The 19070-nt window shown below is 40.3% G+C and overlaps 1 protein-coding gene across 2 annotated transcripts in view; it reads right to left on the minus strand.

The window, feature by feature from the left end:
* Window positions 1–19070, minus strand: part of neurl1aa (neuralized E3 ubiquitin protein ligase 1Aa) — a 106906-nt gene that overhangs the window by 7222 nt on the left and 80614 nt on the right. For both annotated transcript variants that reach the window (XM_056237128.1, XM_056237129.1), the window contains exon 4: window positions 3727–4422. In XM_056237128.1, the coding sequence (XP_056093103.1) occupies window positions 3727–4422 (696 nt within the window). The remainder of the gene's footprint in view (window positions 1–3726; window positions 4423–19070) is intronic.

Here is a 19070-nt window from a genome sequence, read left to right on the forward strand (position 1 = left end):
AAAAGCAACGGGACAAAATATTTCAACAACAGATTTGTTTCAGATTTCAATTCAGATTTGTCCCGGCACAGCTACTAAAAGGTCAGAACGGTTGCTCACGTGACAACTACGTCGTCAAGCTCAGTTTGAGCATGCGCAGAACGCTTGGCTATCAGGAAGTGAGTGCCCATGTTGGGCTTCAACTCTCTCCGTTGAAATCAACGGGGTCGCTGTGTCCATTTCTTTTACTGTCTATGTTCGAAGGCCGTATTCGAAGGCCGGTTGCGTCATCGCGGCACGACGAAGGCTACCCTGATTCAAAAGCGACGCCAAATGCACCCTTCGTTTCCCCGTGAAAGGAAGGATACATAAATGGACACTTAGCGGCCTATCCTACCCTGATCCTACCCTATAATTCATTGCGCGCCGGTGACGACAGCATTTTTGGTGCAGCATTTGGTGTGTAGCCTACAGTTCAAATTCAAATGTTGGTGTTCAACTATACCTTTTAAAACCGTTCATTTTTCGTTTTTCAATTACGGTTAAAAAATTAAAAACGAATGGATGCAAATTTACACAGACTATTAAACTAAAAATAGTTTAGTGATAGTTTTTTAGATTAAAGTCTTTGATTTTACTAGTATTTTGATTGACTATCAAACCTTTCTACAAATACATTATTTGAAATATTTAATAATATAAGGTAGCCTACTTTTGCGTCCATTTGTTTTTCTTTTTTTTAACCCATAATTGAAAAACTAAAAATGAAAGGTTGTTGTATTTTTAAAAGCCAAAGTTGAACACCAAAATTTGAACTGTAGGCTACACAAATGCTGCAAAAAAACACACAAAAAAACACACAAAAAAGCCCCTTTATTAAACATTTAAAATATTCACAAATTACTATGGGACAAATGTCGATTTTACTGGTTTTCTAAGGCCAGATTAGAACCTGGAAATGATATTTTTCCCCCAATGCTGAATGAGAAGAGCCATGTCTCTGGAACCATGATTTATAGGCTAATGATAATAAATGTGTCTGAATAAATAACGAGGCATTTTAATTGTTCGTTTAAAAGTGAACATTTCAAGCTTTAGGCAAGGTATATTTTGTTTCAGTTCATTTATGAGACGCGCTCCAGTTCACGGAGATCAGGAAAGAGCGACTGATTGTTTTATTTTATTTTACAAAAGCACAACGTTTTCTTGTTATGTGAGTTTGGACAAATAAAAGTAGTTGCGAATGACGTATTATTCTTTTCTGTATGACCAGAAATTATAGATGGGAAACTGTTGATGGGAAAATGCCATAGACAGTATAAGAAGTGGACAGAGCCATCTCATTGGAACTCAGTTGAGACAGTTGAAGCCCATTTTTAGCAATTTTTGAGCACTTCCGTTCCTGACGCGCAGACTCAAACCGACTCAAACTAAGCTTGATGACGTGAGCAACCTGTCTGACAGACGTTACTCTTCTAGTAGCTGTGCGTGAAAATTGCCAACGTTAATCTTGCAGAGACGGGGAACTTGAGCAAAGAGTTCTTTGGCGTGAGTGAGCAGGAGTAAGTATTCCGTTGCTTTTATGGACTCATTATCTATGGGCTTCTCCCTTGACGGGACGTCCCCCCGATTGCCTGCGAGCTTCTTCTCCTGTCTGTACGGTAATTTCTGTACAGCGCGACAGAGAGTCGAGTGGTTATGACGCAATCGTTAGCCTATTTTTACTAAATCTGTTTCTACGGGGCCATAATGTAACATAGAAGGTAATGGCGCCCTTTATACATTGTTGTGTTTCTTTAGAAATAAATAATGGACAAATGGAGTCTTTAAACGCCTCAGATGTAAAGTTATTCGCTGTCAAAGTGACGCCAAAATGAATGGGAGTCAATGGAAATGCTAACGCAAGTGAAGTTCTGCTACAACATGGCGGCACCCGGCCGGCTTCAACTTCCGGTCGATGGATTACCCCCTTGGAAAATGCAAGTGTTCGCTGCCGCGCCTCCGTGCCATGCAGTGCGTGCTCCACACTCCCACACACATTTGCGTCAAAATCTTGTGTTTATTTGTGATAATCTTAGCCCTGTATTATGACTGACATTTGACGAATTTCTTTGTTCCTTTTTTGGATAAAAGCGCCTTCTAAATATAGCCTAAATGTAGGCTAATAATAATATTATTATTATCATTTGCGTTGAGTTCACTGAAGACAGTAATATGTTAATCATAAAATAATTTATGAATGTTTTATTTTTATATAACCTAACCTTGTGTTTGTGTTATATATATTTTTTTATATGTGAAGTCTTTTTTTGCTTATTCTATTATATACTGAGCTTTTTCCTCCTAAAAAATTGACTTTAAAGACAAGTGGCCTAAATGTCGTTTAGAAAATTCATGTATTTAACATCCTCAGTAAAATATAAAACATAAAAATGACAATAGCCAATTCTGGCTCCATAGCTGTTTACTCAATTATAACAAATTAATGATCAGGACGGCAGCTCCATCTCGCACTGTTGCTTGGCGCCATGGAGCGGTAATCGGGAACACCTGGATGCGCAATTAGGAAATCCTATGAAGGCTACAAGGTGCGTCCTTCGAAGGACGAATATGCTGCATCCTTCGAAGTCCGCGGCCTTCGGAGGATGCAGCCTTCACATTGGGACACAGCTAGTGTTGTCGCCTCGCATCGCCGTGTCGCGGGAAAAAAGCTGCACTTGAACACACCGAGAGAACTACAGCCGACTGTTAGCTAGAATGCGCGTTCTGCGCCTGCGTGTAAATGAGACAACTGTCTATTTCTGGAGATACATTCGTCTATATGCGTCATTCAAAAAGAGAAACCGTCGCTGCCGGCTGCAGATACACACCGTAAACAAAGCAGTGCGTGCTTACCGTTCTGAATATCAATCCTGCAAAACACTTTCTTTATTCCACTCCTCTCATGTTAATATGTTAATATTCGCCAAGGAACACTCAGGTAATATGACGTAACATTAGAACAGCCTTCTATCTGTGCTGTTTTGACTTCTTTGCTCGCTGTTTTGCTATTATTCTCGTGCAGTGCACTGACTCCTTCACTAAGCTGAACAGCCAATCAGAGTTCCCTCTTTCACCGACATGTCGAATCGGCCGAAAAAAAGCCTACGAGGACCAATTTCAGCCGACGGTTAAAAAAAGCATTAGAGGTAGATGCTGTGAAATGCTTCAAAATTAACAGATTATACATTTGGCGGGAAGAGTAGCAGTTCAACAGGCTCTGATGGCTCTAGCTCCCCCTGACTAGCTGATATGCTGTCTTGATAGTTTTATATGTTGTGTGTCTTAATGTTCTTCTGTTTGTTTCCCTTTGGTTTTACAAATATGACCTAATATATGTTGTATTACTTACAAAAAATGTTTAAATAGCATTTATTTTTGTATTGTGTTATATTTTTATGCTATAAGTGGTGTTAAAAAATATTCTGCACATTAATGGGCCAATGTGTTATGATTTGGGATCATGTTATGACAATGTGGTGGGCTGCTGTGGGCCAGAAAGTCCAGGGCCACTTTTTGGTCCCAGTCCGCCCCTGAAATAATCCATAATCTTAATTAATTAATAATTAATAATATTAATTTTCTTAATGGGCCAATAATGATGACATTAAATATGAACATATATCGGCCGATACCGATATGGTGGCCGATATATTGTGCATCCCTAATTTTGTGGAAGTCGAACTAACACATCTAGATAATGCTTACCTAGAATCCTCAGCTGTGTGACAGCACCATGCAGTCCAAAGAACATCCAGAGTGGTCGTGAGTTGTCCACACACACCTGCATGCCAACATTGGTGCCATTATGACTCAGAATTACTTCCCCTTCCTGTGTGACCAGGAAGCCCAGTATATCGCCACTCTGCAAAGCAGTAGGCACCCTGCACACCGCCCAGAACTCCTTGCGGTCTACCAGTGCTTCAGGATTGTAAGGAAGGTCACTCGGGCGAAGCACTGCGGGGTCACATGATGTCACGCCATACGAAAGAGACCCAAAACGAGCAGGGCTGGACTTAATGACTTTGATGAAGATGGTTTCGCCAATTCGCAGCGGGCGATCCGTGAAGACCAGCGTGCGTTCTTCACGGTTGTGTTCGGATCGTGCCACGGTCTGTTCGTTAAGGGTTCTGATGTGGGCACCTCGAAGCTGGTGGAAACGTAGATCACATTCCAAGGTGTGAGGAAGCAGTGTCGACTGCTGGGAGTTCATGGAGTTTTGAGGAATGGGACAGGCAACGGGAGCGGGAGGGAGTCGAAGCCTGGCATCATCTTGTTGCAGGTTAAGATCACATAGACTGACGGACAGGCGGGAGGTGTCTACTTCACGTCGTAAAGAGGTGGATCCACGTACTGTGGTGAAGGATCGTGGGCGGAGAAGGTCTGGAGGGACGACTTCACTGTCTGTGGGACAGAGTTGAGATGCACAGATTAGCTAATTGTTTGATATAGTATTGCCTTATTTAATGGTTGAACCTAGATAATTGACAAACATTAGGCAATTAATCAGCTTGGATGATATCACCGTCTATCACTAAGGCTACGTTCACACTGCGAGCCTTATTGCTCAATTCCGATTTATTGCTCAGATCAGATTTTTTTTGTATAGCTGTTCACATTGTTGTTTTAAATGTGGCCAATATCAGATTCCAGTGCGAACAGATCATGGTCCTGGACTGACCCACATGCGTAAAAGAACCATACAAATATGGAAGTAAATATGGGGGACATTAAAGTATGCGATTACGTGTTTATTAATATTTTGATCTGTCGCCAAAGCTAGCGAATTAAAGCGCAGGCAATATAAAAAACAAACAAAGAGGAGGATGCGAAAAAAGCAGAGTTTTTGGTAACACTTTACAATAAGGTTTCATAAGTAAACATTTGTTAACTATATTAGATAACATGAACTAATAATGAACTGCACTTCTACAGCATTTATTGATCTTTGTTAATGTTAACTTCAGCCCTTACCAATACATTATTAAAATCAAAAGTTGTATTTGTTAACATTAGTTAATGCACTGTGAACTAACATGAACAACTGTTTTTGTATTAACTAATGTTAACAAAGATGAACAAATACAGTAATAAATGTATTGCTCACGGTTAGTCCATGTTAGTTAATACATTAACTAATATTAACAAATGAAACCTTATTGTAAAGTTTTACCGAGTTTTTAAACCTTTATGATACGATTCCTCATGTTTTGCTTGTATATAGAGCTGTCACTGTAATACTTATGAGTTCAGACACATCACTGTCCTTCCACTGACTACCTTTTGCAACTGTCTTGATAACGTCGGGTATGTCAAATCTTTGAAGTGACTCCCATAAGCGCAGAATTGTGACGGATGTTGCTCTAGAGTGATGAAAAAGTGGCATGCATTCTGATATGACTGTTCATACTGAGGTCGCATTGCAAAACATTTGACCTGTAACTGCAAGTTTATTGTTGTTCATCTTTACGTTTTTTTTTTTCTTTTACATTTTAATTAAGATTGTTAACTAAATTTAAATCATTTTAAGACGTATTGGGGCCCCCCTGGCTGTTTGCTGAGGCCCCCCTAGTGGCCCACAACCCGTCAAAATTCTGACATCCAAGAGTTTTGGATGGTTTTCAGGCAATTGTCAACTGGGAGAACATCTGGACAACCAACACCAGCTTGCCAAAACTATTGCCAAAAAAATGCATGCTACAAAGACTAGTAATACAACAAGAATTCAAAAATCGAACTTGAGTCCTAGTTACTGTTCACATCTCTGGACAGTTAGTGTACAAAGAGCTACAGTTGTTTCCAAAATGGCTACCAAGGAGTGTCTCTTTACATTCTTTACCATTTATACCGGTTACTTAACCGGCTACCAGGAATAGAACTTTATAGTAATGTTATAGTAGGCTAGCATAGTACAGCGATCACAACATGCCCTCTGCTCCTCACCCAACTGCCTAAAATAGCAAGAAATATGAATGAAATGCTGCGCTATGCAACATGCAATGCGTACACCAGATTTAATTCCCCATTCCTAGTAGCCTAAAATAGCATATTACAGTAGTTTAGAAGTAGGCTAGCTTAGCTTATCATAGCTCAGCACTCAAACAAGCTGAAGACTGTCGTGCCTCCTTTTGTAACAGATAGCCCCGCTGGAGTGTGCTCTGTATTTAGACCTCATCTGTGCAATCGAAGACAGTCAGACCCCAGACAAAAATATTAGCACTAAAATTGGCTGCCGGTGCTAATTAGCTTGTTAAAATTAGCCCTTTCTCCATAACATTGAGAACTTTTTTAAGAGAGGGAGAACATTATTTAACCTACTCAGTGAAATGTATTTCAAATGTATCTATGCATCAGCAATATTTTTATGAGGGCATTTTTTTTCCCCATAGGCGTATAACAATATCTTACATCTTTTACAAACATAGAGATGGTTACACAGAGAAGGAAGCGACTTGAAGATGAAAAGAAGGTGGAGGTCAAGAAGTGTGATAGAGGAAGATAAAAGGAAAGTGAGAGACCTTTCCTCCAGAGGGCCTCTCTCTCCTTCTGCCTATATTTCTCTTCCTGTGTCAGACTTTATATATCCACATTGACCCGCAGAGACTGTTGATTAGCTCCCGTCTCCGATAAACCCTCTTAGACACATTTACAGAGAGTGAGTGAGTGAGTGTGTGTGTGTGTGTGTGTGTGTGTGTGTGTGTGTGTGTGTGTGTGTGTGTGTGTGTGTGTGTGTGTGTGTGTGTGTGTGTGTGTGTGTGTGTGTGTGTGTGTGCGTGTGTGTGTGTCTCAGCAAACAAAAGCGAAAAATTATTCTTCAACCCCCCTATATTTAGCTTTATAAGGACGTAACTCGTTTCCATCAGGATGAAAGACGGAGAGTGGTTGACTTAGAGATTAATCCCTAATATGCAAGGCTACTGTACAAACAGAATGAAGTAATATCTGTGACACAATTGCTTTTCTTTCTGTCCTTCAGAATAAAAGTCAACAAAGCCTTATTAACATGACTTGGGGGATAAAAACGGATTGCAATATCATAAAAGCATTGAAATGCTTGTGTAGTACAGATAGGGTAAGTAAAGAATTTGTGTTGGTTAGGGTTTTTTGTCCTTTCATGTTAGCTATAACAGGGGTTTTCAAACTTTTTGTGTGTGTGGACCACTATTTGTAATCAAGAATTTTCGCGGACCACCTCATAATACACATAATAAAGTATGTCTACACACAGTCCTACCTGAATTAATCCACACCTCTAAATAGGCTTACTAGCACTAAAACTATGGTCATCACATCAGTACAACAGCTTGTTAAAAGAACGTTTACTACACACAACGGCTGCCGCATATTTAATTTATTTATTTACTCAAGCGCCCGAGGGCATAATCGGGTTCATTTCAGGGATGCAAACATGTATGGTCAAAAAAGAGAGAGGTAATCGAAGCCCTCGCCCCGCGGCAAATATCCAGATACTTACATTGCCGCCAACCCCTGCCACCCCTACATATAGTAAAATGAAATTCAAATAAAGTTGTCAAAAAAGGTTTTATAAAAAGATAAACCTCACATATTTCAGCCTTTAAATAATTTTTCACAAAAAAGGTTTTATAAAAAGATAAACCTCACATATTTCAGCCTTTAAATCATTTTTATAAAAAGAATGAGTCAAAAAAAGATAAATTACTTGCCATTTACATTGATGCACATTAGCAATCTTTTATTATTAAAAATAAAATTCGGTCCGATTTCCCGTGCTGTCTGTCGTTGCTATGCAACCATGCACTGCGCTCTCCACAACGACAAAGAAGTTTTAGTAGCTAATAGATTTACACCATCGAAAAACGCTTGCTGTAGCTCTGCTACAAGATTTATTTACGGAGAAGAGAAAAACACCCGTAGTGTTTGGGTGCAGCCGGTGCACCCCCATTGTTCATGTTGACTGAGCTTTCAATGTTTACGGAAAGGATGAAGCTGATTGGTTTGTTCTTGTCACATGAACGGCGGTGCGTTTGCGGCATTATGAAAAGTTGAGGTGTTTTCATCTCGCTGCGCCTGGAAAAAATTAGCGGGTCGCTTCAATTATGAGCGCGCTTGCCGTGCGCCTACATGAAATAACAAACTTGAGAGCGCAAACGACACGATATGTAGCCCTTGACGAGCTACCTCCAGTCCAATGAGGCCACGAGCTACTGATAGCTCGCGAGCGACGTGTTGGAGACCCCAAGTAAAAGATACAGCAAGAAACACTATGGTTCACACTTGCGCGCATACTGCTGTTCTGGCGAGCAGTGTTCTGATTTGCTTATTTCTTATTTACTTGTTTGGTGGAGGCAATCCAGAATTATTGTTGGTGAAATTATAATCAGACAAATATTTAATATAATTTCAAAATATTTGCCTCTGCCTCTTTTCTCTTCAGAGAACCTGTTGCTATCCACCGAAATAGGCCACTAGCCTATTTTAGTAATCACACAATAACTTGACAATTTAATTTAAATTTTATATCAATATAGGCCTACATATTCTTTTTACTTTTTTTATGGGAATTTCCTGGTAAAATGAAGGTAAAAAAATATTATTTTGTATTTTATTTTGCCTTTCCACGGACCACCTGCAGTACCCTCACGGACCACTAGTGGTCAGCGGACCACAGTTTGGGAACCACTGAGCTATAACATTAATGTTAACACATAGGTATTTTTTGTTGTTGTAAAGTATTAGGCCTGCCTCCATTTTCTGATCTTCCTATTAACAATATCTGACTTGGATATTTATGGAAATGTGTATTCTGTTTAGCAGCCCTCTGAATCCCATAATCAGCTCTCAAATCAATGACTCTCAGATATTACATCACTCTACGATAAATGAATCTGAGTACGTAGTCTTTGATTTGCACTCAGAAAATCTGCCTAGATGTTTTCAAATTCATTGAACTGCTGCATGAGGAGTCCCAACATATGACTTAATTTTCCTTATTGGTCCTTTAAAGACATTTTTCTGGGAGCTTCAAAGTGTCTTGGAAAGAAACAAGTGTGGTAGTCTGAGCTAATTAGTGAAATATTAAACACTCCAAAGGAGAGCATGGGGACGGCCCAGGGGCACTAACTTTAACACAACCACAAATTTATTAAAGTCATTTATGGGAACGAAGGGGAAAAAAAATCTCTGGAGATAATAAAGACATCATTAAAATGAGAGCTTCCTTGCCTCCTTTGAGTAAAAGTACATTTTACCAAATAACTAAAATGAAAATGATTTACTCGCCTCTATGTTGATCCAATTTTATAAGTCCTTTCTCCAGTAGATAGATATGTGTTTTGAAAAATGTTCAAGCTGCTCTTTCCCATTTAGCAAAAGTATATGGTAATCAAAAAGGCCTCTGCCGTAGCTCTCAAATCTTATTCCCGATTGCACATGTTCAAACTTGCCACATAAAGGAATGGCATTAATGACTGATAAACCACTTTTATGGTGCCTTTTTATCCACCAGGAAGCCTCACAACCCCTGGTAACTGTGTGCTTTCATTTTATGAAATTCAGTTTTGTCTGAAAAAATAACAACTTTTTTCGGGGGGGGGGGGGGGGGGTGATTGGCATGAGGGTGATTAAATGATGGCAGAATTTAATTTCTGGATGAACTAACACCTAAATGCATGGTTAAAATCCACATGCATCTGAACCCACCCAGTTGGATTGGGCAGAGAACCGGATAATGACATCACCGCAGGGGGTCTGGCTGGAGTGTGTCTCAGATCAGGTTCATCAGAGTAAAGCCATGCTGTAAACAGGATTAATCCAGGCTTCAGTGGCCAACCTCCCTAGTACTAACACAAACCTAACATCTAGTTTGAATAGACAGGACGCTTCTCTCTGGACAAATCAAATAAGAGGAAAAAAGAAGTGGACAGGGATACAAGCAATGAGCAAAAAAATTTATTGAATGCTTTTTTTATTCTTATGTTGTTCATCCCTGTCTCTCTCTCGCCATCTCATCCCTGTCTCTTCATGTTCCTATCTTTTTTTTCCCACCATAGCTGTTCTCAATCTTAGTGGGATCATACAGTACTATAATCAGATCTGTCTCAGGATTCTGACTGTTAACAGATGTGCAAAATAGACTAACAGAAAGGCAGTGATATAATCAGTTTCACAGTGACAAAGGCTAGATTCACACAGTCAGTGTTTGGGATTAATAATCATATTTACTAACATGCCACTTGAATTGTCTTGCTCACAGCAGCGGTTTGAATACAACATGGATTAATGATTAACTAAAGTCAAGCCCCTGTTCTGTTCTTATAATAGCAGTGAAAAAACGCCTGCAAACATATGACTCAGGTAAATATCAAAAATGATGTTCATACAAGTTTTACTTAAATTTGCAATATGCCACTTTAGTGTCTTTTTTCATTATAGTTTTCACTATATCAGTGTTAGATTTAGGCTATGTTTACACGGAAACGATCTGAAGAGAAAACGCAAAAGTGGTGTTGCGTTATCACTTTTTATTCTCCATTTAGACGAGCGTTATGGTTGGGAAATCCGCGTGCATATGGTGACGCAAAAGTGTGTGAAATTCGATGTAGTATGCACTCCAGGCGGCTAGGTGGCAATGTGAAGCACCGCCACACAACAACACCAATATCTTAGAATATTTTGTACAAATGCTGAAAAGACTCTTGTATGTTTTTCAGAGCTGCTAGGGCAACTTGAAGGTCCGACGTATGGAAATAATCTGACATGTTAGGTTGTTATTTTCCTGTACTGTCGCATGCCTGTGACGTAAACGCGTACGCGACGAGAGCCACCGTGAGCAGATTTGCGTTTTTACCGTTTAGACGGGAACGGTGGAGCGTTTTTAAGATTTCCACTCTGGAGGGTGGTTTCACTTTTTTGCGTTTTTAAGCCCCCAAAACGCCGTTTCCGTGTAAACGAAAGGCACATCCGATAAAATATTTTTACGTTTTCACCCGGAATCGTTCTCGTGTAAACGGGGCCTTATTTTGCTTTTATAGTTTTTTTTTTCAACGTTTTGTAGTTTGTTTAATTAGCTTTAATATTTTAGGACTACCAACGTTTATATGCCGTGAAATTAGTGTAAATGCTATCTATTGGCATGTTTAATGCAGGAAAGTTGTAAGGGTTTCAAGTTTTTAATCTATTTAATTTTACATAAGCACATAACATGGTCTATAGGACGCCGAGTTCTTGACTCAAGCTGTCAATATGGGTTTTATATAGCTGAGACACAAATTGTCTTTGTCAGTCATGACAGGACATCTGACAAAATTGGCTTAAATCTGTCTGCTCTGAACATTCACCAACAGACTCTTCAAAAGGAGGCGTCAGATGCCTGAAGGTTTGCCTACAGTTTCCATGTGATATTCTCCATTTTAGCGAACAAGTGAGTGTTAATTACTGAATGAACTTGCTGAGCCACTCCAAGGAAGCACAGACATCAACTCCAGGGTTTGTGCATGCTCTGACTGGGAAGCTTGAAGGAAATTGGGAATGGAAAAAGCGAGGGAGGGGCAAAGACAAGAGAGCGTTCGTGCCAAGATGTCTATGACCGGTGGCAGCTGCTGCCCCTCTAATTACCCTGCACCTGCTTGGCTGCCAATTGCCACATTTCCTTTGTCTCATTGGCAGCTTTCACACAACCCTATTCTGCAATTGGACTGGCTGAGACCAGCTTGTAATCGTGATGGGACGCAGCTGCGCTGACCGAAAGCGAATACCCATTTTGATTGTCCTTTTTTTATCTAAGGTGTTTTTTTTTTGTTTTTTTTTGCACCAGGCTCCAGCACCTGTTGGGCTAAAAACAAAAAAGCAGTGGAACATTAGCAGATGAGGCTTTTGATAAACAAAAGCAGCTCTTGGTTCAGTCAGAAAGATCCTGGGCGGGAATGTAATAGCCGAAAATGGAAGTGCACGTTCATTTTTCATTCATTTGCTGATTTATCTATTTCTATAGAAGTAGCTGTATAATTTTTGAGAATGTCATTTTCTCATTTTAAGGAAAGGAAATTTTTCGTTCTGTCTCACAAAGTTCATGATTGTATCCTAGTTTGTTAGACGTTCAACATGAACAACAAACTGGACGTGGGAAGAGAGCGTGGCGCCCGCAGGGCAGTGTGATGCTGGTGCATATGGCACATGTAAGTGTGTGTGTGTGTTTAAGAGAAACAGTAGGGGGAGACAGGAGAGGTTTCAGTGCAGCGTGTTGGCTCTATGCCATGCTTGGCTGTTGGGTCTCTTTGTTTGGAATAATGGCCACACAGGCAACACGTGGACCCATTGACAAATGATCTCTGGGTCACATAATCTCCTTCCCTGAGGTCATTTCACATTTTCTCTCTCTGAAACACACGTATATAGCCAAAAACAATCAGAAAGCCACAAAAGACCCTCCATGTGGCTCGTATCCAATTTTTAGTCAGGCCAATCATGGTTTCCTTGCCTCACATCACGACTGAAGTTAACATGGAATCCAAATGGACCCATTTTACTTTTACAATACACGTTCCTGGTCTTACTGTACACGATTGAATGGTGCAGCTTATTCTAAAGAAATACTAATTTTATCTTTTATTAAAATGTCAGCTATATTACAAATCCCACTTATTTTCACCCCCTCGCCTGAGGCTGGAAAATCACACTAACCACTTCAAACCACAAAAAGTAAATAAGACTAGGCTGTGGATTATGAACTCATTATATTATTATTTTCCATGTTTTGTTCAATTATTTGTTTTCCCCCCATCCCCCTACAGTAACGATGTTAACAGTCCAAGGCTTTTCTCAGTTGTACCACCGTGATTAATTAAACCCAGCAAATTGAAGGCATACTGAGATTTTGCACCAAGACTCTGACCCAGGAAATGTGAGACGGTCTGCGTAGACCTAAATATGTGGATGTTTATCTAGCAGTCTATAAACTGATGTTTGCCCATAACTCCCTCAAAGAGGCCCTGAAGTGCTCTGCCTATATATAAGACAGCCACACCTTATCTCAGTAGCACTGCCCATGTTTGGATGTCCCAAGGCCTTGGCATGAGAAAAATGAAGGAAAAGGGGAGTTCTAAGTTTGGAGAAGGGATATAAGGACACTTAACGGCAGGAAAAGGAAGGTGTTCTGTTTTTGGGATGGGTCACGCTACACTTTCCCGCCACCTTGAGCACTCTTCCCAAAGCTTCCTGTGTTGGTGTGAGCTCTTAAAAACACAATCTGACCTCATGACAAGCACTTCTTCTTTCTTTTTCCTTTGTGTACTCAAAACATAAAATACTGTCAAATAGCCAAATGGTACAACATCTGTTGTTCTAATTTCTTTAATTTGTTCCTCCCAACTTTGCAGCTGGCCAGCCAAACAAATGCAATTACTACTGTTAATAACCCTGCACAGAACAACCCATCAGTCTCACTAATTCACTCTTTCTGGCAGAATAGTGTAAATAGTCCATATTTAAGAAATTGTTTTTGGAGGATTATGTTTTCGGCATGGGACTTTCAATTAGAGATATTTAGCCTGGAATGACTGACCGTAGCCAAGTCAAACTTGCTTTCCTAGAGGAGAATATTTTTGATGAAGGAAAATGAGGAATCTTATTCCACTTTAATTAGATTTTCTTATAATATAATATTTTCTTTCGATAGATTGCTTGTACACTGGGAACACAAAGCCTTTAAGTTAAAGTGAAAATTCTGTCATTTACTCACGGTGATACCATCGTACCATTCATCTTTGAAACAAAGATATTTTTGATGAAATCTTAGAGATTTCTGTACTCTCCATTGACAGTTCAAGTTCATAAAGAGATCGTAAAACTAATCCATATGAATTGAGTGGTATAGACCACTCTGAACACGAAATTTTCTGAACACGATCGTTTTATACGCTGAACAGACTGAATTTAGGCTTTTATTCACATATGAACATTCATCAATGTACACATCAGTTATTATGAATGGAAGCTCAAGCATGTTTGCTTGATGTGTGAGAACCAATGAGGTTCATTCTCGTGTTACGGAGCACGTTTGAGCTTCCGCAAGAACCAATGAGGTTCATTCTCGTGTTACGGAGCACGTTTGAGCTTCCGCAAGAACCAATGAGGTTCATTCTCGTGTGTTACGAAGCACCTTTGAGCTTCCGCAAGAACCAATGAGGTTAATTCTCGTGTTACACAGCACGTTTGAGCTTCAGCAAGAACCAATGAGGTTCATTCTCGTGTTACGCAGCACGCTTGAGCTTCAGCAAGAACCAATGAGGTTCATTCTCGTGTGTTATGCAGCACGTTTGAGCTTCCGCAAGAACCAATGAGGGTAATTCTCGTGTTACACAGCACGTTTGAGCTTCAGCAAGAACCAATGAGGTTCATTCTCGTGTTACGCAGCACGCTTGAGCTTCAGCAAGAACCAATGAGGTTCATTCTCGTGTTACACAGCACGTTTGAGCTTCCGCAAGAACCAATGAGGTTCATTCTCGTGTTACACAGCACGTTTGAGCTTCCGTAATAACCAATGAGGTTCATTCTCGTGTTATGCAGCACGTTTGAGCTTCTGTAAGAACCAATGAGGTTCATTCTCGTGTGTTACCGAGCACGTTTGAGCTTCCGCAAGAACCAATGAGGTTCATTCTCGTGTTACGCAGCACGTTTGAGCTTCCGCAAGAACCAATGAGGTTCATTCTCGTGTTATGCAGCACGTTTGAGCTTCCGCAAGAACCAATGAGGTTCATTCTCGTGTGTTACGGAGCACGTTTGAGCTTCTGCAAGAACCAATGAGGTTCATTCTTGTGTGTTACGGAGCACGTTTGAGCTTCTGCAAGAACCAATGAGGTTCATTCTCGTGTGTTACACAGCACGTTTGAGCTTCCGCAAGAACCAATGAGGTTCATTCTCGTGTTACGGAGCACGTTTGAGCTTCCGCAAGAACCAATGAGGTTCATTCTTGTGTGTTACGGAGCACGTTTGAGCTTCTGCAAGAACCAATGAGGTTCATTCTCGTGTGTTACACAGCACGTTTGAGCTTCCGCAAGAACCAATGAGGTTCATTCTCGTGTTACGCAGCACGTTTGAGCTTCCGCAAGAACCAATGAGGTTCATTCTCGTGTGTTACGGAGCACGTTTGAGCTTCTGCAAGAACCAATGAGGTTCATTCTTGTGTGTTACGGAGCACGTTTGAGCTTCTGCAAGAACCAATGAGGTTCATTCTCGTGTGTTACACAGCACGTTTGAGCTTCCGCAAGAACCAATGAGGTTCATTCTCGTGTTACGGAGCACGTTTGAGCTTCCGCAAGAACCAATGAGGTTCATTCTCGTGTGTTACGGAGCACGTTTGAGCTTCCACAAGAACCAATGAGGTTCATTCTCGTGTGTTACGGAGCACGTTTGAGCTTCCGCAAGAACCAATGAGGTTCAGTCTCGTGTGTTACGGAGCACGTTTGAGCTTCCGCAAGAACCAATGAGGTTCATTCTCGTGTGTTACGGAGCACGTTTGAGCTTCCACAAGAACCAATGAGGTTCATTCTCGTGTTACGGAGCACGTTTGAGCTTCCACAAGAACCAATGAGGTTCATTCTCGTGTGTTACGGAGCACGTTTGAGCTTCCACAAGAACCAATGAGGTTCATTCTCGTGTGTTACGGAGCACGTTTGAGCTTCCGCAAGAACCAATGAGGTTCAGTCTCGTGTGTTACGGAGCACGTTTGAGCTTCCGCAAGAACCAATGAGGTTCATTCTCGTGTGTTACGGAGCATGTTTGAGCTTCCGCAAGAACCAATGAGGTTCATTCTCGTGTGTTACGAAGCACGTTTGAGCTTCCGCAAGAACCATTGAGGTTCATTCTCGTGTTACGGAGCACGTTTGAGCTTCCGCAAGAACCAATGAGGTTCATTCTCGTGTGTTACGGAGCACGTTTGAGCTTCCGCAAGAACCAATGAGGTTCATTCTCGTGTGTTACGGAGCACGTTTGAGCTTCCGCAAGAACCAATGAGGTTCATTCTCGTGTGTTACGGAGCACGTTTGAGCTTCCGCAAGAACCAATGAGGTTCATTCTCGTGTGTTACGGAGCACGTTTGAGCTTCCGCAAGAACCAATGAGGTTCATTCTCGTGTGTTATGCAGCACGTTTGAGCTTCTGCAAGAGGTTTGTTCTCGTGTTTCAAGCAGATTCGGTTGAGCTTCTGTTTATGTGTGCTGATCAATGTTTATAAATGTGAAATGTGAATACAAGCCTACATTCAATCAGTTATATCAAATAAAGCAACCGAGTCTCTTCAGAAAATGTGGACTAAACCGCTTAATTCATATGAATTGGTTGTATGATCTCTTTATGAACTTTTTGAAACGTCAAAGTGTCAGTTGCGTAGCTGACAATGGAGGGACAGAAATCACACAGATTTCATTATAAATACCTTTATTTGTGTTCCGAAGATAAAAATAAGTCTTACAGGTTTGGAATGACATGAGGATGATTAATGATAGAATTAAAAATTTTGGGTGAACACTGTGGGCTCTTCTGATTTTAGTCTTGTTAGTCACGTCTGAAATGTTCATTAGTTTTCATCAGGGTTTCAAGTTTCCATCCAAATCCATCAGGGTTTCGAGCATTAAATTCACATTTTTATCAGTACAAAACCTTGACATTTGAAGGTTTATCAGCTTTTTATATAGATGTATTGAAAGACACTGAAATTTGTATTTAGTTTATATATTTAATCATATTTCATAAGTTAACTTTTGTGGACCAGAGTGGAAGAACACTTTCCCAGAATGCATTACCTGCGTTGTGTTTGTTTGAATTGCAATTTCGTAAATTACTCTTCCTGTCTTTCCAATTCAAATTCCAACTCATGAATGTAAAGGGTGCAAATTCTGGCCTGCAAATTGGGAAACTGTATTTAGTACAAAGGTTTGTGCCACTATATGATTTTTTGGGGGGTGAATTGGTGCTTTCCAATAAGATGGTTTACCAGCATTTAGCCTGGCCAGCATATTTCAGGAGAGGGTAGCTGAGGGCTGGGTTATTTATTAAACAACATTCCAGCCTCATTGCATTTCCAAATGCCTCAGGGGATGATTTAATTTCACCATTATATTCTGGAACCCTGAAAACTACACCACACTAGCAAGGTTCAAGGTCCTGCAAGATTTTAATCACATGCTAGAAAGAATCCCGCAGAACTGTCATGGTATCACCTCCTAGCTGCGGATGCGATAAAGAGTGTTGAGGAGCGGATATTACAGGAGAAAAGGGAAGTTCAACAGACAGGAGATCACAGTGAGTGAGTGGTTGCCTCTAGTCTAAGGAATGAATGAGTATTTACGTGCAGGAGGCTGGTTTACTGCTCATAGCTATATTTTTCCCTGTCAAGAGTTTTATTAGTGACAGGGAGAATTTTAACACCTTTCAGAAGCAAGGATACAGTATATCAGTGTCACTGCCTATTTTAAAGTGACTGCAAAAGCCTTCTCTTAGGGGTAAAGGGTGTAATTTCTGCACCAATAGTGTCACAAAATAGAACAGCAAAAAGAATGTTTTCAAACAGGTTTCCCAAACACCCTGTCATTGGTTGGTTACACAGCCACGCCCAGAAATGCACACAATTGGTTGAGCCAATGTCGCTGTGTCAAGCTAGAAAGTAATTTAACCATAGGAAAATAAAATCATAACAATGCTGGTCTTAATTTGTACAGGCAAGTAAAAAATAGTCTTTGCAAATTACAGGCGAATTAAATCAAAAAAAATTTTTTTAAATAGTCTTTCTCAAGACTCAAGATTATGATACGTCATAAAATAATCATAGTGCTTTATGAGTTATGCTGGATTTATTAAATGTCAACTGTCCTAAAATGCATGTGTGGCAACCGTAGCATCAACTTCAGGCCATGATCAATGTACGTTTCAGCCATGCATGCTCATATACACCAGTATAATAGGCATGTTATTCAGTTGGACAGGTACCTGAAAGGATCTCAAGCCTTAGTGAAAGCTATGTCGTAAGAGTGTGTACAATCATCTGTATGTGTGTGTGTGTATGTTTCAAAGTCACAGGTGCATGAGAAAATTTCATCACGTACTTAGGCCTAAGGCACTTAAAACAGAAGAACGGCTGAAATTACAAGAAAGAATGTATGGCATCTGTTCCAAATGGGGCATAGAATGTTTTCAATTAATCTCGAAACCTCATTCTATAAATTATTCGCAAATGGTCATTCCATTCCCAATCAAAGCTGTATTTATCAAGCACAAGAACTGAGGGACAAATGAAAAAAAACAACAACATTTATTTAATGTTAACATGAAACTGCATTCAGAATAGTTTTTCTTCTGTAATGCGACATTTCTGAGTAAGTGAAGTGACGTGAAGGCCTGAATTTGTCCTCTGCTCTAAGAACAGCCATTCCCTGCAGCGCCAAGGGAGCGATTGGGGGTTAGGGGCCTTGCTCGACCATCAGGTTACAGGTCTGACTCTCTAACCGTTACATCTCCAACCATGTAGGACAGAATATTAAAGAAGAAAAATGTAAGTTGGAACTTTTATCCATTGGGATCTTCATTGAGAAAAGTGGGCGTTCTAGACCAAAATGAAGCTAGACCCCATTTTGAGTTTGCATATGATTGTGGAGGACTACCCCCTTCTGAAACAGCTGCCGTCAGCCACTTTTAGCCTTTTAACTGGGACGTGGAAGCTAAAGGTCAAGTTCACCCTCAAGAGCATTACAATAGTAATGCATTATTTGGTGATTGGCAACTAATTTATTGTTATTTGTTATTATTATTGACCTAACCTTCATTGCATTAATGTCATCCGGGATAAAATGATTATTTAGAAAGCCACCATTACAAACAAAAGTAACCTAATACAAAGGCTAAATCTTTATTGATTGATTGTGCACCAGTGGCTCGCAATAAGACCAAGCAAGTGTATTAAGAAAGTAAATGCTAAATAGGGTCAATTTGTGATTCTTCAGGCTTTGTGTACTGTCACAAGTTCTTCCTTCCTGCGTCCTGTAAATAAGGGCATTACATGTCAGCCCACAGGAAATTGAGACT

The sequence above is a fragment of the Rhinichthys klamathensis genome, unplaced genomic scaffold (assembly GCF_029890125.1).
Source record: "Rhinichthys klamathensis goyatoka isolate OS25496 unplaced genomic scaffold, OSU_Roscu_1.1 h1tg000478l_1, whole genome shotgun sequence".
Classification (NCBI taxonomy): domain Eukaryota; kingdom Metazoa; phylum Chordata; class Actinopteri; order Cypriniformes; family Leuciscidae; genus Rhinichthys; species Rhinichthys klamathensis.